Source organism: Pinus tabuliformis, chromosome 8 (genome assembly GCF_031772625.1).
Source record: "Pinus tabuliformis cultivar Carrire ecotype Pingquan chromosome 8, CPIR1, whole genome shotgun sequence".
NCBI classification, from domain to species: domain Eukaryota; kingdom Viridiplantae; phylum Streptophyta; class Pinopsida; order Pinales; family Pinaceae; genus Pinus; species Pinus tabuliformis.
The window spans coordinates 701166810-701191652 of NC_142294.1; the positions used below are offsets into that span (position 1 = coordinate 701166810).

Here is a 24843-nt window from a genome sequence, read left to right on the forward strand (position 1 = left end):
AGGACATCAGAGTCCAATGCCAGCCCCAGGGCCTTCATCATCTTGAGGGAAAGTTGTTACATTTTCTCACAAGAGGGGTAGAGGAAATCATTAGTTAATTGGTTTATTTCATTGTATATGACAGTTGACTCATGATATGAGATACATTATTATATTTTTTGTTGATATTTTGAGGTTGAGGCAAGACTTAGGATTCAGGACATGATTCACCGTTATGTCTGATGTAGCACTAGACATATTATGATATTACACATCTTACATATTAGTTCTCTTTTCATATTTATGTGTCAATGCATTTATTTTATATTGTGGATGCTTTAGATGCTAAAAAAATTGAAACAAATGAATTTTTTTGTATTTTTTTAATTTTGCCGATTTTTTTCCGACTTTTTACTGATTTTATCCTGATTTTCCTGATTTTTTCCGATTTCAGACCCTTGCTGATTTAATCCCGATCATCATTATCACAACGTTGATATATACTGCTCAGCAGAAGGATCACGGTGCCTGTTAAAGTAGCACCTAATGAATTGTATTTTCTAATTGAATGAAGCACCAAAAATTAATTGGTTGAACAAATCCTTGTGATTCCTGCAATGTTGAATGAAAAATACATGAAACCAAATTCACTCCATTCAATCCAGGCTGGAAAAAGAGGTCAATTTCAAGGTATATGGAATGACTTTTTTCTAGCAGAGCATTGTGTCTTGACTTTCTTGAACTTGTTTAAGAGGAGAAACTGAAATATATGTCTCAGAAAACAAAACAATCACATTGAATAAAGATGATTAAATAACAATCCCTTGAAATACAATTGCCAACGTACCATTCCCACAATTTGATGGAAATCTTGGGAAGTGGAGAGAGAAATGCCCTCTAACAGGAATTTCTGCACACATGCCAACATTTTCATGCAGAAAAGAATCTAAGATAAAACTAAAAACAATGGAAGTAGAAATGAAACATAAAACAGAAAAAGAAGCAAAAGATTACCATGTATTTTACACCATCTTCCATAAAGGCACTTAACAAAATGGTTATACTCACCAGAATGTTCGAAAATGACAATCTTCCTGCCGTCTGCATTTTTCCATGATATAAGAAATACAAGAAGAGCAATCCACAGCATTCTCGCTTCCATTTGAACTGTTTCCAAGACCAATAAATCAACTTGGTAAGCTAAATTTTCTATGACTTGGTAATGCCAAATAAAAACTTCCAAATATGTTGAAACAACCAACATAAGCACAATACTGCAGCCATGTCTCACCCTTGAACAAGGATATACAAGTTCTACTGCTTAAATATTAAAGACTCGGATCAAACATAGAACTGCTGAAAATAACACCATGCATATTTATGTATTAAACCATAGAAAAGAAAAAAACATCACATCATGTTGGCAATTATTGCAGATTAATATTAACTATGGGTATATCACTATGTCAAAACAATTTTAAGAAAACAAATTGCTATTGTATCCAATTTGCATTGAATACAACAATCTGTTTGCAGAAGTTAGTTCCTGTTTAACTATTCATGGGTGCTGAATGCTAGACTCAACTGATGACTCCATCAGAAGCACATTTCTAAGAATCCCAATTATCCTTTTAAATTGCACACAAACTAGCCAGGAGACGACATTTGAAGACTGTCATACAAAAGTCAGTCCAACACTGACATGGCATCTACTCTGCCTAGGCACACACCTAAAGGTAACCATAAGGCCTGCACTTCGACCCATCAGAAAAGTTAAAATAGCGGCTGATTTGGCGACCGATCATGGCCCTCCTTTTTCAGTCTATTGAATCCTTTCCACCCTGTTATCACTCTGTAATTTCTTAAGGCTGTAAAAGAAACCCAGAGGTAACCACAGAACCACTTTCAAGCTTAGAAGCTAGCCCTTCTAAACTCAAAGAGGGATCTCTCTATTGGATTTAGATTTGTTGATTTTGGAATTTTAGGCTAGATATTAGGTTCAGAGTTTGGTTTTTTGAAATGTTTGGTTGAAACTACAAGGAAAGGCCATTGGGCAATGGAGTCAAAGTCTTAAGGTGATCAAAAACAGAAATATCAGAAAAGATTGAAACAGGGCAAGGTAGGCAGGCTATTGGATCTTTGAAGCTTTGTGGAGTGAAAAGGGAGGAAAAGATTCACATTCAATTAAACATAGAGCATTTTAACATGAATTCTATATTTAATCTCAGTTGGAAAACATATAGATTGTTTATAAGCCAGGACAGAGTGTAATTAAACAAGTTCAGCCCTTCATCTTCTTTTAAACAATTCAGATAAGAAAACATATGAAAACAGAGATATAACAAGTTTACAAAAGGAAAGACATCACCAATTAGCCTGACACATGAATCTTGGAACAATCTTCTGTATTAATGAAATGATCACTTTCAGCTCAGTGAACAACTTTACATCAAAATGTGCTTTCTTGATACAAGTCCCAACATTTGTACTTCGATTTGTGAAGTACTTATACAAAAATTATCAAAAATATCTTGAGTGAAAATATCAAGATTTTTTACAAAATATCCTAAACTAATTACAGAAATAGTACAAAAAAGTAGGCAGCTAAAACTACTATAGTGCTCTGGCACTATCTTCGAGGATTGCTGGTGATGACTCAGCCTGAAGAAGTGTTGCCTTGCTGTTGAAGGTAAAAACTGTTTTACCCAAGTAACTCACACAATTTGTCCCATCGGTCTTCACTTGGAGTGGAGAATTTGACTAGCTTCCTGTAGGTTTCATCCACCTCGGTGTACTTTTGAAAAGTAGGTTTGATAATGAACAAGTGCTTTATCTCATGTTTGATAAACAGATCAAAATCCAAAGCTTCCATGAAGGCTTTTCCTGTGATGCTTCCTTTGATGGTAGAAAACTTTGACTTATCCCTTGCTATGGTATATAATTTCTGGTGATAATCTTCTAAACTGATCAGCTTATCTCCAATTCCTATCAAACCTGGCAGTCCTTTCTGATTTAGCACATTAAATTTCTTGTGGAATTTCTAAATGTTGGACTCCATATTGTGACACTTGTTCTCCAATTGCAACATAAGGTTGTTTTTTTTAAGGACCCTCCTCACCTCCAAAATTGTCTCTGTCCTATCTGCAATTTCAAAATCTTTTAATTCTTCTTTAATCTTCGAATTCAAAATTCCAGTGAGAGCAGTGGTTTCCCCTAGCTTCTGCCCTAAATCTCCTTTTACCTCTTCAATGACCTCTTTAGACCTCTATACTAACTCCTCTTGCTCTGAATTGAGGGCCATATTTCAGTCATGGCCTCATTTATTTCTGTTAAAATTAGCAACTAGGGCCAAACTCCATGTGGGTCATCTTATATATGGCAGCTGATATTTTTCTTGAATCCCTCTCATCGAGAGGTGTAGGATTGATCTAAAGATCATCCGATTCCGATAAGTATTCATGGAGTTATGAATTTATTTGTGTTATAAGACAATTCGTCAAGGTCGGCCAGCAACTAAACAACACTCACATGTGCTCAACGTTTTAGTATAAAAAGAGATGACTTGAGAGTCATTTCATCCACACTTCTCTCTTGATTTCTCTCCACTTTTCTTGGGTTTTAGTGTGAGAGAAATCTAGGAGGAGGCAGCCCTAGACACAGTCTCTACAAGCCCTAACACAGTCCTAAGGAGGATGCCCTAACGCAGTCCTAAGAAGGAGGATCCACACAGCTATGGAGGTCTTAGCAGCCCTAACCTATGACAGCTCTACGCATCCATTTGTGGAGGAAGAGAGCTTGTTAAAAGAGGATAATTCCCTGTGGTAGCTGCAGCAAGAAGAGGCTGGGACAGCGTGTAAAAGGACTGTTTTGGGTCTATTTCAGGGGTCCGAAGTGTTGGAGAAGGGGCTGAGTTCCCTTGCTGGAAGAGCTGCAACCATAGGACTGTTTTGAGGGCACTTTGGAGGGGTGCAGATCCATGGAAAGGCAGCCACAACCTACACAGCCTTGCTGTAGGGTGTCGCAGTGAAGGGTAGACAAGGGCTAGGGCAGCCCAGAATTGAAGCAGCCACCCTCGTCCCCTCAAAGAAAGACAGCCACATCTCTTGGGAGTGTTTTTGAGCACAAAAGAAGGCTGGCTAAGGACTGTTGTGTGCCCTAACCAGGCCTAGTTTGTTGCAACCAAACAAACCTCAGAACATTGAGCTTTAGAATGCATCTTAGGTGCTTGATGTGTGTGCAGCTAAGGTCTGTAGCAGGCCACAGGCCTAGTCACTCCTAAACATGTCAGCATGGAAGTGTTAGGGGCTGCCATATGCCCAGAACAACAGCATGAGGAGGCAGCCATGTTCAAGGAATGTTTTGGGCATGATTTTTGGGTTGTTGTAGGTCAATGCGACAGCAATCAATCATAGGAGCAGCCATGACTAACAATGGGACAGCAAGCAATCATAGGTGCTAAACATTGGAACAGCATGTGTGACAGCATGGTACAGCAGTGCTAGCAGCAATGGCATAATGCAATGATGGCACAATTGGGATAGCAAGCTGTGATGGGACAACAGCAATACAAATGGGACAGTTATGATGCTTGGTGGAGCAAGCAAATGGAACAGAAGTGGCTAGCATGGTGCAGCAATGGAAAATGGGACAGCAGTAGCAGCATAAGGTGCAGCAGTATGACATTTGTAGAATGGTCATGAGGTCCAGCATTGTGATGATGGGTGCAGCATGGTGCAGCACGGTGAGGTGCAACAGTATGACGAGATGCGGTTCAATGATAGGTGGAGTCACCTTGGAGAATCAGTTGAAGCAGTCGTCAACTGAGTTCAGCTATCTCATGTATCATCTTCTTAGAGATGATCTATTCTTGTAAATGTACTATCTCTCTCTCTCTCTCTCTGCTGAACTATTGAAGAACATATAAGAAGAATTGATCAAGGGTTTCCAACTTTCCCCACATTGGGGTTTGTCCTTGGCTAGCGCCACATCTTCTGTCCTCTTGTCTTGGCTTGTCTTCTGCGATCTATGTTTATGTTCTATCTGAAATTTACTTTAATGCTGATGTGATTGCTAATCTGGAAAAGATATTGAGCTAACTGTGAAAATTGAAATAAATTGCTCTAAGCACAGAACATACCTAAAATTAACAATTTCTATCAATATACTCTCTTTTGCTTGTGCCAATGTTTGCACCATTGCTAATTCATTTTGCAATTGTTCAATCTTTTGTGTTAGTCAATGTGTTTTTTGCAGCTCTGCTAGGTATACATTGTCCATCTCCAGCTTATGCTCTTGAAGGTTATTCAGCTGAGTTTTCAGCTTCTCAATTCCCTGTCCCCTGATTGACAGATCATCCATTGCTTTGATTAGTTCTTCTGAAGAATCTGTGGATTGTGCCTCCACAATGATGGTTGCTGAAGTGGATGCCCCTGCTGCTAATGTAGATGAAATTGGAACTGTTGTCAGTGGAATGGCTGCCAACTGTGTGGATTGTTCTCTTTCCTTTAACAATTTCTCCATCTCAACCTCCATTGCTTTGATCTGTCCACTTTGTTCAATAATGATTCTGAACATGTCTTCCTTTTCCTTCTCTAATTCTCCAACTTCCTTAGTCTGTGGGTCTTCTGTGGAGGGAAGCTTGAGCTGCTTCTTGAGTGCTGCAATATCAGCATTTTTCCTTCTGATAATCTCCTATGTAGCTTTAACATTGTTGGGATCATATCCCAATTTAATTACTAGATCCTCTAAAGATTTGATTTTTGTGTCTTTAGCCAGAGAAGATTTTCTCTAATTTAAGCTGGGACTGGATGTTATTGACTGAAGCTTGCAGCCTAGAAGTTATCATTGCTGAAGTTGTCAAAGTGGAGTACAACATCTCCCCTGTTTGCTTGTGCAGGTCTATTTGATCAATTGGATGAATTTGATCAATATTGAAGGAAAAAATTGATTTTTTATAATCTTCATGAGTCTTTGGGAAAGGGACCTCAACCTGTAGGAAGGTTATCTACATTTTCCCTTTCTTTGTGTCAAAGGCAGAGAGTAGCCTATGCTGTGAAGAGGTTGTCTGCTTCCAAAACTATGTATATGTTGTAGCTTTTAGCAATTCATTTTTCTTCTTGATCTCTTTGTACTTAGCAAATATGTTTGGTTCAACTTGGTCATGAACCAATTCCCCTGACTGAGAGGTGTCCAATGGCTCTTGGGAGGCCGAAGAGGATGGAGACCCTATAAAAATATCTTCATCCCTCCTTGAAGCATGAGGGTCTGTCAAAATAATAGTGGACTGTGTATTTTCTTCTTGAAAAGCTTGCTCTATTGGATTGGTCCTTTGCCTCTTCTTGTAGATCTGAAATTCTTTCTCTGGAATTTCTGTGACTGTAGGGGAAGCATCTTCCCTTGGCCTCTTGTCCTGCTTCTCCTGTGGTGTAGGAGTCTATGTTGTAGTTGTTGATAATATCTGTTCTTCTACCTCTTGCAAGGTGTTTTCCAGCCATTGATCCTGGTTCATGTATTTTTCAATCTTTGGCCTGGGAGTGTGAATGTATGGAGTAGTCTTTTGTTCTACTCTTAGCTTTGAAATCACTCCCAAGGGGTCATATGACTAGGTGAAACTGAGTTTGAAGTTCATTTGCTTTAGGAGGATGTCTGCTTCTTTAGTTGTTGCTCTGGTGTTGCAGATGAAAGGGCCCACCTGTGTCTTAATCTTAAACTGTGATTTCTTCTTTGCTGCCACAAAATGCAGCTCGTCCATGTTAATCATCTGTCTAATGTATTCTAATGAGAAAATCCTCATTGGGACAAACTTTGGAAACCTGTAAGGTGGCAATTCTCACCCATAGAGCCTAATCTTTGTGTAGTTTTGGTACAAGTACCAGTCAACTGTTTTGGTCTACTCACTAAGATGAAGAAACCTTTTGATTTCAGGTCCTATCCTTGGCTCCACATTACTGTTTAATAAGCAGGATACTATATATAAAAATTGATCAACATATTCACTAAAGGTGAATTCATTGGAATTCTTCCTTACCAAGGAAGTACAATGAATTACTGATTGAGCATTCTCTTGCTCATCTAATTTTTGGAGGGGAAATAATCCCAGAAAACCTAGTTGATTTGACTAGAGCTCATGGAGACGTAGCCCAAGATTTTTGGGTGAACTCCTAATTAAATTGCTATCTTATGTGTGTTGTTTTATCTTATCTGCTACTTTAGTTGTTGTTATATCAGTTCAAGCAAATAGACTTAAAAACACATAAACAGTCAACAATAAACATAAGCATACACCTTATTTCAAGCACATATTTAATTCCGCATTGGTTAATCAATAAGACTTGGAAATATTTAAGCTTTGGGAGTGGGAGAGGTTCTTGTAAGTTAGACAAGAAGCTTAAGTGCCCCATTTTCAGATCAGGTGGTATCAGAGCTTTTGATTGATTAACCCCACCTTCAAAGAAGGTTATATCATAATGCTTGATTAACAGGGCAAAGATTGCTTGTTTGTAAGGTGTTTGGCCAGTCAAGGACTGATTGTCTGATTGACTGTATGCTTGTTGCAGACTGACTATTTTCTAAGTTTGTAGAGGTGAAGGGAAATCTATTGATAGCTCAGTCCAGGAAGGACAAGAAGGAAGAAGCGTTGAAGGCATTCTTCTTATCCCAAGGGACCTCAAGGCAATCCTTGAAGCACAAGAGGTTTGTTGCAAAAGGTTGCTTATTAAAGCACTTTATTAATCTTGTTTGAATTTCTTTTGTTCATTGGTATAATGACAACTTCTACAAGTGAATCCTCAAATTCCTCCTTCATCACAAGATTTTTTTATGAAGACATGAAGCAAGACTTGTTCATCATGATGGATATGGTGAGAGAAATGTATGAGGATGGAAGGAAGAACAGCATACTTAGAGAGCAGTTGAATTCCGTGGAGGAAGAGAAGCAGTTGCTTTCTGACAAATTGCAGGAAATGGAGAGGCAACTTCATATTGCAAATATGAACCTGAAAAGGATGCATGAGTTGGAATCACAGCTCTTTGTTGCCAAAGAAGCCTTGGTCAAGTATCAGCTTGAAGAAGAGGTAAAACATTCCATTTGTCGTCAAATTCTTCTAAGAATGCTTATATTGGTTCTTTTGAAAAACATACTAGAGGCATAGGTTCCAAGCTAATGTCCAAAATGGGCTATGAAGGAAAGGGCTTAGGAAAGCATGCACAAGGCATTGTTGAACCAATAATGGTTGAGGAAAGGCCTAAGTACTTGGGTCTTGGCTATGGACAGTCTTCTGGAGAGAGTTCCAAAGCTGCCATGAAGACCATTAAAACAGCTCCAAGAAGGAGTTGCATTGCAGGTCTTCAAGAGTGTGAAGGTTGTATTCAGGAGGAATGCAATAGCTTGAAACATCATTTGCAGGATGCAGGTGTTCAGAAGCACACACTTGAACCAGAGAGTTGTGGAAACTCTAACAGCCCTGAAGAGATTGATGGTGTTCCAAAGGGAGTCACTTCTTCATTTGCTTCACCTCCCCATGAAGGCAATAAAGGTGAAAGAGAAAGGTATAAATCTGGTTCTAATCACCTTCCTTTTGATTTTGCAAAGCATGATAAATTTCCACATAAGCATGGGAAAAGAATTGCATGTTCCTTTTGTGGTTTGGATAACCATCATGTTTCTAGATGTTGGAAGAGAATGGCCACATATAGGAAACTTTTGAAGGAAAAGAAGCAAAAATCCAAAGGTCCATTGGACAAGGCAAATCATGCTGTCAAGAGGATGCACATGTGTTGCACTTACTGCCATAAGCAAGGGCATCTTGCTGAAAGGTGTTGGACTCTGAATCCAACAATGCTTCCACAAAAGCTTAAGAAAGTGGAAAGAGAAGATGGCAGAAATGGAAATGAAGTTTCCATGGATGATGTGCTTCAGAATGATTCACATGTTAATGCTGATGTGCAAACAAAGGTAGTACCTTTGAACTGGATTGGTAAGAAATGGTTAGAGTTCTTTTCCAATTAAGGTTGCATGTCTATTGATGCATCTATTTGCATTTCTTTGCTAATGAGATGCAAGTTGCAAGTTCTCACCAAGAAGGTGAATGGAAAAGTTGAGTAGGAGACTCACTTTGTTTCTGCAACATTATATTTCATTTCAGCGTCGAGGGTACAGTGTGCTTAAGTGAAAGTTGAATGATGAAATGCATGCATAAGCATGGTGTGCATGAACACAAGGATTTTGATGTTTTCCTTGTATTTGAACATGTATGAGTACTTAACTTAAAGGGTTGATTGCTTTGTTGTAAACATGCATGCAATATTGACTTGGGAAAAGTTGACTTGGTCTCCATGATGGAGATAGTGATGAAGTGTTTCATCTTTTGAAAAGAGTCCTAATGGTCTTTTTCTACATGCTTCACTTGAAGGGTCATTTGTTTTAAAGGCATGTTTTGTGGGCTTGTTATCTAGTCCATCATTTGTATGCAGATGTAAGACATGGAAGTGTTCACAAGCTGTGAAATCTGTTTCTTTTGTTGAAGCGGGAGTTTAGGCCATCGAGTTGTTGTCTATATTTCTGTTGTTGTTAACAATTGTTGTTGACAGCTTTTCAAACAGGTACAAATGAGAATTTTGTCGAGCAGGTATACTTCATATTTGTTTGAGCCACCTTGGATCAATGATCAAGGTAGAGAAGTTCAAACCACCTTCTATGACCATTTCAGCAGAAGTTCTGCAGGAAGGCAAGAAGGAAGACAGCTCTTCCGAGGAGGACCAGCGTATCCAGGAAGGAAATTGGTCAAAGGCCTTGGTTCAAAGGCACTATGCAAGGCAAGTGTATGTAGGCTGGAAGAAGAGGGTGTTGTTACTCTCATTTACTGTTTAGATCAGTATATCAGTCTTTTGGAGAACAAAAGTTCTTTTAGTGGGAAGACGTGATCCAAAATGGATTTTAGATAGACTCCTAAGTCTAAGTGTTCCTCACAGAGGAAAATGAAAATCCAAGGAAATTCCTAAACATAGCCCCATTGCAGAGATCGTTTCATTCTGAATCTACTACAACTTGAATGGGCAAAAATGGACTTAGGATGCAGGAGTTATCACAGAAAGAAGATGCCCTTTGTTTTTGGGATTTTACCCAAAACACATATGCGATGCGATAAGCGATGAATCCGGACTCGAAAGGGTTTATAAATGCAAATGTATATGGTTTGAAGTCCGCCATAAAGCCATTCCATGGTATTTTCAATGTTTTAATGTATTTTCCAAAATACAAAGGAAAACGCTCGAAAGCGATAAAACCGGACCCAAAGGGGAATTTAGTCGCGATCTGTATAATTTGAGTTCCGTAAAGGTGGATTTCGGGCAGGCCTCGAGCAGTAAATGGTTTTGGGTTGACTTCGCCTGATCCCACACAATGAACGATGCGTGGCTTGGCGAAGGAACAAGGAAACCGCCTTTTCGGGCAGGTAACCCCCGTACTCCTAAGCCGCCCAAAAATGCATGGTGACCGTTGGATCAGAGATCCCGTAGATCGACGGTGGAGAGCGCGATAGCGGCCAAAGGCAGACCCGATGCGATATTAGGGTGGATGCGATATAATTTGAAGTCCGATAGACTGCGTTTTGGCGGATTTTCCCGTGTTTTACAGTGTTTCTCTATGTAAACAGGGAACGACTGTTTCTGGGGATTTCAAGCGCCGATGGTTCCTTCCGTTACAAAACAGGTGGCCACCATACCTTGGGACGTTAGCAATGATTGTTAAATGCTCCAGAAGGAAGATGAAGGGACAGCGACTGGGAGCCAGAGAGCCCGAGAGCTGAAACGAACAGACAAGCGCTGATAGGCTTAAAAGTTGTTCAATGACAGAGACAAAGGGGTTGCTGAGTCTGAGAGCACGATTGAGAGGCATAAGCAGGCAGCGCAGAGAGCTGAAGGGGCGAGAAAGCCTGAGAGTGCGATTGACAGGCAGCAAAGCTACAAAAAGGTCGCTAGAAGGTTGTCGAGGATCGCTTGGAGGTCAAGCGGATCACAGAGGCACGCAGAGGCCGAGAGAGAGAGCTCAAGATAGCCAGAGCCAAGAGCCAGAGCAAGAGCCGAGGGCCAGAGCAAGAGTCGAGGGCCAGAAGAGCCGAGAACTTCAAGAGCCAGGGATAAATTGGTATCTAAACCCATTGCTTTTGTCTAAAATAGTGGAGTTGAGCCAAGAGCTTGTAAAAGGACTTTGCCATAATCCTAGAGAGCCTAGTTGAGTTTAATAGAGCTCATGGAGATGTAGTCCAAGAGTTTTGGGTGAACTCCTAATTAAATTGTTGTCTTATGTGTGTTTTATTTTATCTGCTACTTTAGTTGTTGTTATATCAGTTCAAGCAAATAGACTTAAAAACACATAAACAGTCAACAATAAACATAAGCATACACCTTATTTCAAACACATATTTATTTCCACATTGGTTAATCAATAAGACTTGGGAATATTTAAGCTTTGGGAGTGGAAGAGGTTCTTGTAAGTTAGACAAGAAGCCTAAGTACCCCATTTTCAGATCAGAAATTGAAACCTGTCTGCTTGATGATATAGAAATAAATAAACTAAGACTGAAGCATTCTTGAAGGTTCCCTCAGTAGAAAATTTCAAAACCTGCTCATGAATTGCCTCTGCTAGAAACTGACGGTAGTTGAAGATGGAGGGCTTTTCACCTGTGGTAAAGACTGAAAAAAAACAATGATGGCCTCATCAACCCATTGATCGGATTGGTAGCCAAGTGAGCATGAAACAATGGAAATAATCTGTTTGGTCATCTCTGGAAACATAGAGGATGAATTGGGGGCGGTTTTGGGTAATTGGGCATCCTCGAGGAGAAAAGTTGTAAAGATCTTAGCTCTATGTGGTAAGCTGAGGTTCTCGTAGAATTCCATGAGGGAATCTACTGAAAAAGGTTTCAGAGAGGCAAAGTTTTGTACTTGGAGCATTGGGAGATGGATTCAGAGGTAATTGTGAAAAGGATGTCATTATTTTGGGCCACAATTGCCCTCTAACTAGGAATATATCGAAATTGGCACCATGAGATGAACTCTGGGAAATGGTAGGTCTGAGGGAAAATGAATTGGGGCAGGGAGGATTCCCACAGACCCAATTCATCGCTGAGGTCTATGAATTTCTGTTTTAACCAGTTGTAGAGTTCATAAAGGTCGAACTCACAACTAGTTTCGATGATCTTATATTCTTGGTCTACCAGAGGTTGGTTGTCTAAGTCGATGACAGGGGGTAGAAGGGGGTTCTCCTCTGTAACCTTAGATTTGCTTTTAGGAGTGATGATGATATAAAATTGAACAGGATTATTTGAATTACCGAGAAAGGTTGGTTGAAAACTTGTATCTAAGGCGAAGAGGCAATTAGCTTGCTGACGAGTCACAGTTGCGTGTTGGTTCAGTGACTGGGCACTGTGACAGGCTCTGTCTGCAGACTGGGCATTGGAACAGGTATATCTGCTGACTGTGTACTGGAAAGAAAAGCTCTGATTACTAATGTATCGAAAAAGAAAAAGGAGAGAGACAGAACGGGTTTTGGTTGATTTTATAGGCAAAAATGGCTTTACCGTTGCGATTAGGTCGTTAACGGAGTGGGTCCGTTATCACAAGTAGGGGGAAAGGATGTGGCCGTGATGGGAGAGGAGCGAATAGGGGGGTGCCATGTGGCAGCGTCGCATAGGAGTGAGGTGGGGACAAGAGGCGCTACTTGGCGGAAAGGGAGTGGAGCGGGAGCGCGGGGGTCAACGGTCACAACAGTAGGCAAGAGAGGGAGAGTGGATTTTGGGGGAGGGGGGCAGTAAATGGTATTAGGCGGGGGGGGGGGGGGGTTCCGAAATGAACCTGGAGGGGACACGTAGCAAAGGTGGTGTAAGGTGAAACAACTTTTCAGACCCTCCCCCTTTGGTTAACCATCGGAGGGGCAGGGGCGTCCGAACTCATCACCTACCATTGATCTAGGCGGGTGAGATCTCAACCATTCATTTGAGCGCATCTTTTATTACAAGCGACAAATATGTCGCATCAAATATAAACTCGATTAACTATTACAAATCGCGATTTATATAATGCGATGACTTTATTAACCAAGCCTAAGCGCTTTTTAATAATGTGATTTGACTAATTAATTTAATTAACACTAATCTAAGCACGTTTAGACTGTGCACTTGAATATTTAGCTTTATTTAACTATACTAATTAATTTAATTAACACTAATCTAAGCACGTTTAGACTGTGCACTTGAATATTTAGCTTTATTTAACTATTTTAACCCTATTTAAACCTAATTTAACCACGATTACACTGTGCGGTTAAACAATTAACTTATCTAAACTTACTTTATTAACCAAGTCTAATCACGCTTAAATGGTGTGATTAAACCTCTAATTCTAAAGCAATGTGGCATTTTAACTAGTTGCACACTTTTAAACTTTCTGAAAATATTTTCATGCATATATTTTTTATTTTTTGAAATGCAATGGCATTTAGATTTGCTCACTTATTGGGGTATTTTCATTTTTTCTATATTTTTTATTTTTTATTTTTTTCATATATATATATATATATATATATATATATATATATATCCTTTTTCTTTTTGTAGCCCGTTTTTCTTTTTCTTTTCTTTTTCTATTTTTTCTTTTATTTTTTCTTGGAAATAATTTGCAGGGTAAAATATTATTTACAACATGTCATATGAAAATCAACAAATAATCATCAATTGATCCCTATAAATTATAGGACCCTAACACACCCATTAATGGAAATCTGAATATTATTCAGGCTACTCCAGGTCAAACCATTTACAGTTCCACGTAACTAACACCACCTACAACTCTTGTACCTCCCAACCCACCAACAGCCCCACATGTTCCTTCCTTAGCAACTGACAGACCCCTTAATTTAGGGGATAAATTAAATGGAATGCTTAAGATCTCCAGGATAGAATCCCTTGGTTTAACGAAGATGGAACCATAACAATTGAAGATCACATTTAGGCTTTTCCTGGATGGTTTTTTTCCCTTCATAGGAGTCAAACACAAAGATATAGCGTTGAGAGTCTGATATCATATTTACAAGAGATGTGACCCGATACTTCCACTATATTTTGTTGAAAATGATAGCGAGAAAGGGTTCCTTGATTTGTGCCTTAATCTAAGGGACCTCAACCAGTTTCTCCTTAGCATGCTCGAGTCCTTTATAAGTTAGGATGAATTCCTATAATTTAGGATTTTTTCCTAAAAGTTAGAACGAGTTATGAAGCAGTTAACTAATGTGCAAAAGTGGACCGCCGCGTTTATCATCTTCTAGCGCGAGTTAATTTAGGAAAAGGACAAGTGACTGAATCTCAAGTTCTAGAATTGAGATGAGACGAGTTGTCTGAGTTAGTTCAACTCAGTTAACTCATCAATCTCAAAATTAATTCCTAAAATATAATTTGCCAGATTTAGCCATTTGAATTACTTATAAGGAGGAACGAAAGCACAATTCTATTCATTCTTGAGCACGAATTTGTGTGTGAGCTTGTGAGAGAGCGTGTGCAAGAAGGTGCTTGTATGCGAGTTGGTAGAGAGCAATTTTCCTTGGGGACTGTGCTAACAATAGGAGGAAATTCCTATTTTATATGAGCAGCCTAGGCGTTAGGATTTAGGAGGATTTGCACTAGGAAATAGGCCTTCAGGATTGCACGAAAGAGAAGGAAAGGATATTAGGGCTTTGCAGCTGTTTCAAGCCTAGTCAAGCAGGGAGAAATCAGATTGGTTTTTATTGGAGCAATGTTGTATTGTACGAGACCTATTGCTCAATTTTTCTATCAATAATATTCTCACGCAAGCAGAGGGTTTTCCCAATTGGGTTCCCTAGAAAAATTGTGTTGTTGAATTGTGTGATTGTGTATTTATTTTTGTCCCTATTCCATTGCAAAATAAGTAAAGAAATTTTGTCAATATAAAAACAAATTAGCTTCAAATTGTTCATATTAGCAGTTGCAGAATTTCATGGATTTTCTACATGGTATTAGAGCAATGAATAGAATCGACCAGCACAAAGATTTCAAATTTGAGAGATGGCCACAGCAAGTTTGAGAGATCAGGATAGACTTGATGGTGCCTCAAACTTTGGTGTTTGGAATGTCCGGATGTCATTCTTGTTGGACAAATTTGGACTGAAGGATTATGCAGAGAAAGGTGTTGCAGAACCTTCAAATCCAAACCAGTTACAGCAATTCCAGAAGGAGATGGCCAAAGCCATGAGGATGATCCTAGATGGAGTCCGGGATCATATAGTTCTGCATGTTTCTAGTCAGGATACCGCAAAGGAAATGTGGGATGTCATTGTGAAGCTATACCAGGATCCATCTGAGAATCGTAAAATGATTCTCAAGGAAATGTTGAGGACAACCAAGACGTAGAAGGGTGAGAATGTAACTCCCTATCTCACCAAAGTTCAAAACTTTCTTGATGAGCTAGCAATTGTAGGGGAGAAACCAGATGACAGAGAACTGGTGCAAGTTGTTATAAACAGGTTTACCAAGGAGTGGGCCACTTTCGTTCAAGGGATTACTGGACGAGATAAACTGCCAGATTGGGAACACCTATGGAGTAATTTCACTCAAAAGGAGTTAAGGCCAAGTCTAGTCGAGGCCTCTAATAGCAACAGTGGCAAGGGGTCGAAAGTTGAGAAGGAAGAGGAGAATCTTGCTCTTGCAGGTAAAGCCAAGAGCAAGAAAGGCAAAGGGAAGGGCGAGACCAGTTAGAAGAGTGACAAAAAGAAGAAGGATCCAAGTAAGATCAAGTGCTTCCATTGACGTGAGTTTGGGCACTACGCTACTAAATGTCCAAATTGGAAGAAGAAGGGCTCAAATAAGGAGCATGTGGTTGCATCAAATGAAGTAGATGGGTTTGCTTCTCAGCTTGAGAAAGATTTCTCATTGATAGGCCAAAGCCAAGAGGAAGATCCTATATGGAGTTCGGGATCATATATTTCCGCATGTTTCTGGTCAGGATACCACAAAGGAAATGTGGGATGTCGTTTGAAGCTATACCAAGATCCATCTGAGAATCTTAAAATGATTCTCAAGGAAATGTTGAGGACAACCAAGTGTAGAAGGGTCTCACGCAACTTCCTATCTCACCAAAGTTCAGAACTTTCGTGGTGAGCTAGCAGTTGTAGGGGAGAAACCAGATGATAGAGAACTGGTGTAAGTTGTTATAAACGGGTTTACCAAGGAGTGGGCCACTTTCGTTCAAGGGATTACTGGACGAGATAAACTGCCAGATTGGGAACACCTACGGAATAATTTCACTCAAAAGGAGCTAAGGCTCAGTCTAGACGAGGCCTCTAATAGCAGCAGTGGCAAGGGTTCGAAAGTTGAGAAGGAAGAGGAGAATCTTGCTCTTGCAGGTAAAGCCAAGAGCAAGAAAGGCAAAGGGAAGGGCGAGACCAGTTAGAAGAGTGACAAAAAGAAGAAGGATCTAGGTAAGTTCAAGTGCTTCCATTAACATGAGTTTGGGCACTACGCTACTAAATGTCCAAATTGGATGAAGAAGGGCTGAAATAAGGAGCATGTGGCTGCATCAAATGAGGTAGATGGGTTTGCTTCTCAGTTTGAGAAAGATTTCTCATTGATAGCCTGCATGGCAAGCTCAATAAGCAGCAATGCATGGTATATCGATTCAAATGCCTCTTTCCATACAACCAAGAATAAGGAGTATTTCGGCCAGCTGGAGGAGAAGGATATGCAAGTTCATATTGAGCTTGGAGATAATAGCAAGTATGCAACCAAGGAAGTTGGAATTAAGCTCTCTCCATCTTAGAGATGTTCTTTATGTTCCAAGACTGAAGAAGGACCTGGTTTCAGTAACAACCCTTGAGGACAAGGAATATGATGTCATCTTCAGCAAGAGTAAGGCTTACAGCTAGCACATAGCTTTTGGATGTAAGAACCAGATAGCTTTGAGGATGAGGAACCTTTACAGGTTGCAGGTAGAGACTTGCGCAACCTTGACCAACAAGGCAAGATGTGAGCAGAGTAAGGATGTTGGAGAGCTTTGGCACAAGCAGATGGGACACTTGCATCATGGGGCACTGAAAACTCTTCAGCAAATTGCCATAGGATTACCAGCATGCAGTTTTGACAAGAGTGGAGTGTGCAAAGGGTGCACGCTTGGCAAGTATGCCAAGTCTTCCTTCCAGTGTCAAGATAAGAAAGCCAAAGGGATTTTGGAGTGGGTACATTCAAATGTGTGCGGGCTCTTCTCTTCTACATCACTCATGAGACACGGGTATTATGTTACTTTCATTGATGATTATTCTCGTAAAACCTAGATATTCTTTATGAAAAAAAAAGATGAGGTCTTAACCAATGCCTTCAAGGAGTTGTGTGTGAAGGAAGGCATTAGAGGAGAGTTGATGTTCCACACTTCTGAATCTTTGGCATAAAAGTTTACTGCCATGTGTCCAAAAGATAACATGAAGAAGTTGGAGCCCACAACAGAAAAGGGTATTTTCGTGGGATATAGTGAGATAGCTCAGGGATATAGGGTATATCTTCCAAGACTCAAGAAGACAGTTCTCAAGTAGGATGTGAGATTCCAAGAGGATAGACATCTGAGAGGTTCCTTAGAGCGTGAGCAGATTGCAATACCTGAGGAGTTACTCACTCCCAAGCAGGAACCACAGCCAGGACCACAGAGGGAGCCTCAGACAGGTGACAAGAGGGTCGCAGAGCAAGATCTACAGCACGATGAGGAGGAGAGACTAGACCAAGATCAAGTAGCTACTCAGCCAGATACTTCCACCACAGTCAAGAAGGCCAAATGGGCCGAGAGATTCATTCAGAAGGCCCGCGAGCAAGTTGAAGCTCCTAGCACCATGTTCAGGCAGAGCAGACAACCACAAAGGTACACAGGTTATATGGTAGTGATGATAGAGTTGGTGGATAGTGAGCCCTCTTCTTACAACGAGGCAACTTCCCAACGGATTTGGCAGGATGCCATGGTGGACGAATATTCCTCCATCATGAAAAACAATGTATGGGAAATTGTGCCACAACCTAAGGGCAAATCAGTAGTTAGAATCTGGATCGATATGGGTGTACAAGGTGAAGCATGGCACAGATGGGAGTGTGGAGAAGTATAAGGCTAGGTTTGTGGCCAAGGGATTCTCACAGATTGAGAGCATAAACTATGATGAGACCTTTGCCCTAGTGGCACAAATTCATCCATCGGGACTATTCTAGCACTTGCAACACAGATGGGGCAAAGGATCCACTAGATGGACGTGAAGACTACATTCCTCAATGGAGTGGTTGAGGAGGAGATTTATATGGAGCAACCAAAGGGGTTTGAGCAGTTCAGCAAAGACACAGGTGTGCAAGCTGAAGAGAGCTCTTCATAGGCTCAAGCAAGCTCTAAGAGCGTGGTACACTCACATTGACAACTACCTTCGAGGATTGGGCTTCACTAAGAGTGAGGCAGATGTTACATCATGGTTGGAGGGATTCTGCTCATTCTAGTGCTCTATGTTGATGACCTTATATTCCCTGGAGCAGACAGCATGATCTACGATTGGAAGGAGGACCTTGTAAGGCAGTTTGAGATGAAGGCTATGGGGCTTATCCAATATTTCCTTGGCTTGGAGATTTGGTAGGGTTATGGTGAGATCTTCATGGGACAAGGGAAGTACACTACAAAGATTCTCTAAAGATTTCATATGCAGGATTGCAAGCCCATGGCCACGCTACTATATACAAGCAGCTCATTGGGTCGTTGATGTACTTGGTCAACACACGACCTAATATTTGTTTTGCAATCAACCAACTGATCTGTGGAACCAACCAGAGTTCACTAGGTTGTTGTGAAGCATGTGTTGAGATATCTCAGAGGCACAACAAATTATGGATTATGGTACAGACAAGTTGATGGAGTGAGGCTTGAGGGCTTCACAGATGCAGATTGGGCAGGGTGCTCCACAGATAGGAAGAGTACTTTAGGTGGCATCTTCAGCATTGGGTTAGCAGTTGTTTCTTGGTACAGCAAGAAACAAAGATCAATTGCACTTAGTTCAACAAAGGTCGAGTACATGGTTGCTTGTTTGGCAGCATACGAGGCTATTTGGATGAGGAAGTTACTTGTGGGACTTTTCAAACAAATGATGAAACCGCCTACCGTGATACACTTTGATAACCGTAGTTGCATCAAGCTCTCTGCGAACCCAGTGTTTCATGATCGCTCAAAGCATATCGAGATCAGGTATCATCATCTCAGAGATTGTGTGGAGAAAGGGATAGTGAAGCTACCGTACATTCTAACAAGGGCGCAGACAACAAATATTTTGACCAAGGCATTGGCAAGAAGCAATTTTGCTCATTTCAAAGATAAGTCGGGATTTGTACAGAATCCCTTCTTCGCTAAGAGGGAGTGTTGAAAATGATAGCGAGAAAGGGTTCCTCGATTTGTGCCTTAATCAAAGGGACCTCAATAAGTTTCTCCTTGACATGCTCGAGCTCCCTATAAGTTAGGATGAAATTTTATAATTTAGGATTTGTAAAAGTTAGGACAAGTTATGACACAAATAACTAATGTGCAAAAGTGGAAGGCCACGTTTATTGTCTTCTAGTGCATGTTAATTTGGGAAAAGGACAAGTGATTGAATCTCAAGTTCTAGAATTGAGATGAGACAAGTTGCATGAGTTAGTTCAAATCTGTTAACTCATCAATCACAAAAGCAATTCCCAAAATATAATTTGTGAGATTTAGCCATTTGAATTGCTTATAAGGAAGAACGAAGGCATAATTATATTCATTCTTGAGCATGAGTTTGTATGTGAGCTTGTGAGAGAGCGAGTGCAAGAAGGAGCTTGTATGCGAGTTGGTAGAGAGCAATTTTCCTTGGGAATTGCGCTAAGAAATAGAAGGAAATTCCTATTTTACAGGAGCAACCTATGCGTTAGGATTTAGGAGGATTTGCGCTAGGAAATAGGCCTCCTCTAGGACTGTTCAAAAGAGAAGGAAAGGAGATCAGGGTATTGCAAGTGTTTCAAGCCTAGTCAAGCAAGGAGAAATCAAATTGGTTTCTATTGGAACAAAGTTGTATTGTAAGAGATCTATTGCTCAGCTTTTCTATCAATAATATTCTCAAGCAAGCAAAGGGTTTTCCCAGTTGGGTTCCCAAGAAAAATTGTGTTGTTGAATTGTGTGATTGTGTATTTATTTTTGTTCCTATTAAGCTGCAAAATAAGTAGAGAAATTGTGTGACTATATGAAAAGAAATTAGTTTCAGATTGTTCATGTTAGCAGTTGCAGGATTTTGTGGATTTTCTACATATTCCCATACTTGTATTAAAATATGGGACACCCTAAAATCTCAATTAAAGAAAGGTTTCAAGGGTTCAAGGTATCACCATCTTGCTTAGGGATTTTATGACTATCTCAAACAAAGAGGAAGAATCCAAAAGAGATTGTAATCAACAATTTACCTTTACACGCCATAGAATCTTATGGCACCAAGTGCATCTGACCACAACATCTTCCATGATGTCCACAACTCTAAATCTTCAATGAAGTCCTTAGGACAAAATTGCGGCAGACTTCACATATCCCCAAAGAGAAGCTTTGAATGTAGAGAAAAGAATGGAAGAGGTTGGTTCAGATTACCATGCCACCTCTTTACCCCAAGGGGATGACATGACACAAAACCATCAATTTGTCAGGAAACCTAGAATGGAAGAACAAGAAAACTCAATTTAATGAAGTTCTTGATGAACATAAAATGAAGATGACTGACATAGGTGGAAAAACTAATGACCAATGCTTTTCTAGCAAATTTCATCCTAACCAGACTTCTAGAAATGAATCAGGAAATATGGTCAAGTGTCATTTCTACCAAGAATTTCACAATCCTGAATATTGTTGAGCTTACTCTCGGCACTTGGAATTAATGGCTTCATCAAGTTCCCCTTCTACATCACAACAAGAAGCTAGGGATTTTTCCCAGACACATCAATATGGAAATATCGTCATTGAACAAAGGGGAGTATGTGGTTCAAACCAATAGTATAACTAAGCAAGAATAGCCAAGGGAGAATTTTGATGGCCCAGTGGATAAGAGACTGGTTTATAATAGGTTCCCCTCCCCTACTAAGACTGGGAAGTTTTGGAATCCTAGTAAGGGAAAGGGAAACAATTTTAATCAAGTAGCCTTGCCACTAGTTACCCAATCAAAGTATATAATGACATTGACGACTTCTTAACAGCCCAAACAAGCAAGACCCTACTAGATACCCTACGAACTCCCCAAAATATTGAGAACTTGTCTAGGATTCAAGATTTCTTCCCCTCATATGGAAGCCACCCAAGGAGAATCCACCCCTTGAAGCCAACAACAACTTGATCTGTATGTTCCTTCTTTCAAATGTTTTCTCGAGAATTCATCGACTTGTGCTGAACCACTATGTCATGAACGTAGGAGTGAAACACAATGTTATGCCCCTCAAGGTAATGGAGAGGATAGGACTTGAGTGTACTTGTCTTTATAGGCCATGCTGCCGCAAAATCTAGCAAGCCTTGTGGAGGGGTACCCAGCAAGGCAATCACTAGACCAAGTGACAACAATAAGCCAGTAGCCCACTGTCACCATAGCTACTATCCCCTGCTCTTTATGGATTTTCACCAATGGGAGAAGTCCTAGTATAAGGTCACCTACAATCAGAGTTTTATAACTAGGTCGGTCTGTCTCGAAATCAGCCTAGTTGACTAAGCCATCCCCTTGCCTCGACTGACTAGGTCAATTATCTGGTTTAGCGGTTGGTCTGTTACCGAACAGGCCGAGTTGGTCACTGATTCGGCCAGCTCGGTAATGGACCGGTCGATTTCGACAGCGGGTAAAAAGGTGGGTTGGGTCGTCTTGAAATCATTTTTTTTGTTTAAACTATTTCGTAGCCCCTCTACCCTACTCCCACACCTATAAAGGTGACCCAACCCCCTCATATTTCCTCGCAACTATCTCATTGTATTTATGTGAGCATTTGTGAGGAGTTTGTGAGCAATAAGATTTGGTTTTTGGAGTGGCATTGAGGAGGTTCTTGGGTGATCTTTGGAGCAGCATTGAAGAGTTGAGTGCACTCGGTGTCATTTTGATATAATAGATATATTCATGAACATGCTTTGATCAAGTGTTGTCATTTCTTTATTATTCTAATACTTTGAGTTTGGAAACATGAATGAAAATCTTTAAAAATATGATTTTTCATTAAAATTAAATATTTAATGTACTTTTTACAAAGAACAAGTCATTAGAATCAACTAGTCTGAGTCGATACTGAGTTGGAGTTGACCCTCAGCCAGTTATGAGTCTGAGTCTGAGCCTGAGTTTTAAAACTATGCCTACAATGGATATTCTAGCTTTCAAGGTATAAGGTGACTAAGAGGGTTCTAAGGGAAATGCACAATTTAGGTACAAGGCTCCAACAATGAAGAAGGCGCAATTTGTTTTCTAAGTAGAGGCCAAATTTAGGCAATGCAAGATCTAGGGTTTGATTGATATGTTGTGTGTTGGTATGACTCCAGGTCAAGATGCCAAGAAAAGGTTTTCAATAATAGGTATTAGCAAGATGAAACCTTCAACAAGCCCTCAAGTTAAAGCTATAACCAAACTAGGGATTTATCCTAGGGCAAGAGAAATTATAGATGAAAATGGAAGGAATGGCCACCAAAGTGGAATGATTTTGAGGCAACCATTCAAACCTAGATGTTGATACCTTCCAAGACCAAAAACTCCTCTCCCTACCAAATTCACACTAAACTTTACTTGGTCACTTGGCCTTAAGAGGGTCGAATAAGGAAAAGAGAGAAAATTCAAATTTGTAAAAGATGGTTTGATCATCAAGAGACATGGCCAATGCCTAGTCCTTGGGTTGATGGAGTCTATGGAGGTGATAGATTAGCCAATGCTTGCAAAGGAGTAAGGATGTTAGTTGCCCTAGCACAAACCCTAACTATTACTATTGTGAGGGATCAAAGTCACTTGGGAGAGTTATAATCAAGAATCACCAAGGGAAATGTCATTCGCATTCCATATATGAGTAAGGCACACAATGAGGCTATCTAGATTTTATGCAATTGAGTTTCAATAAATTAGGGCACAATAGAAAACCTTAAATAACCATTACATTCCATACATTATAGACATAACCATAAAGATTATAAAAAATAAGCACACTTACCAGATGAAAATTCCAAGACAACTTCTCCAAAGTCAAGAACAAGCTCTAATAACCAAGTATACTCCATAGGTCACATATTGCCAAAAGAATAAAAGAGGCTGAAATTCTCCTAAGATAGGCCGAATTGTCCAAGAGATGATGATAGTTACAAAATGATCCTCTCCTCTATTTATATGAGGACAAGACATAATTTAGCCTAAAAGCCCCTAGACAACAAGTTAAATCACAACAATGTATTGGGTTACAAGCTAACCCAGTAGCGTTCAACATAAATGCTAATGTATGAGTCAGGAGGCCTTCTAGGCTAACATCATGCATGATAAGTGCTCCATATGTTAAGCGTTGAGGCTATTAGGTGTCAAATGTGAAGTAGAAGCCTATAAAAATCACAATTTTAGGGTTGGCCCGCATACTTCCATCAATATCCCTCTGTGCTCCCCAAAGTCCAATTGGGGCACCATAGATGTTCTTCTAGGTCTCCAAATGTGACAAAGTGTCCATCTCTACTCCAACGTTGAGTAATTTCCAGGTGCTACTAGCCCTTCCAAGTCTCTGAAGGTGAGACCATCCTCATTAAGGCCCTAAATCATTTATCATCAATGTTCCACCAAGACTCCGGGACGGGGAGACGCACAAGTGGGACGTGTGGGAGTACCCTCAAATTTTAGGGAAATTTAGGGGGGACGTCAGGGTATATAATTTTTTTTCCTTTTTTATATATATATATATATATATATATATATATATATATATATATATATATATTTCAAATTCATATTCAATAATAAAAGCATAAATAGAATGATACATACATAATTAAATTAAATAATGAAATACATTGATACATACTCATCATCCTTACTAATACATACATGATTCATCCATAAACCACTAGATTCAATAATGAAATACTCTGATCCATATTCATTATTCACCATTCTAGAATCTACATTGATTTAAAAAATTAAATTCATCATTCTAGATTCTAAATTGATTTAAAATTAAAATTCATCATTTATCATTCTAGAATCTAATTAGTACTAAGCAAAATAGACTATAATAGATACTGAAATCTAAAGACTGGAATAGTAAATTGATATAACTAAAACTCAAAAACAATAGAGTGATCAGTCTAAAAGTCACTCTAAAGTACATAGAGTACTTGGTGCTCTTGATTAAATACTAATTCCATACCCTTGTACATGACAAAATGCAATGGGAACATTGCATTCTATCGAATCCTGAATTCCAAAAAAATTGTTAAGTCTGCTGGATTTTGAGTGAGATCTAAAATTCTACTTTCTCCATATGAAATCCAATGAGGTCAGAACCACTCTCAAACATCCTGAGTCATTTCATGATAATGTTAAAAATTTAAGTAAACGGATGAAAATGAAAGATAAAGGAGAATGTCACTTTTACTTTAAGAATTTAACATTACTATGAATTGCATAGCATTAGTAGGGAAATATGGTCAAATACTAGGTTTTCCCTGTCATAAATCATTGTTTACAAGCAAATTTAAGGGGGGATGCATACCCCATTTTGAGGGGGGACACCCCTTTGGGGAGTCGCGTCCCCCACACTGGGGAAACGTCCCCCTTGCGTCTCCCCGCATCTCCCCAAAAGGGGG

At 39.8% G+C, this 24843-nt stretch overlaps 1 protein-coding gene across 1 annotated transcript in view; it reads right to left on the bottom strand.

Moving 5' to 3' along the window:
* LOC149237548 (uncharacterized) overlaps window positions 1-24843 on the bottom strand; it is a 98190-nt gene that overhangs the window by 34409 nt on the left and 38938 nt on the right. Inside the window, exons 2-3 of the mRNA XM_089372687.1 lie at window positions 1048-1146; window positions 827-889 (exon numbers count right to left, since the gene is read on the bottom strand). Coding sequence (XP_089228813.1) covers window positions 827-889; window positions 1048-1141 — 157 coding nt within the window. The 5' untranslated portion in view covers window positions 1142-1146. The remainder of the gene's footprint in view (window positions 1-826; window positions 890-1047; window positions 1147-24843) is intronic.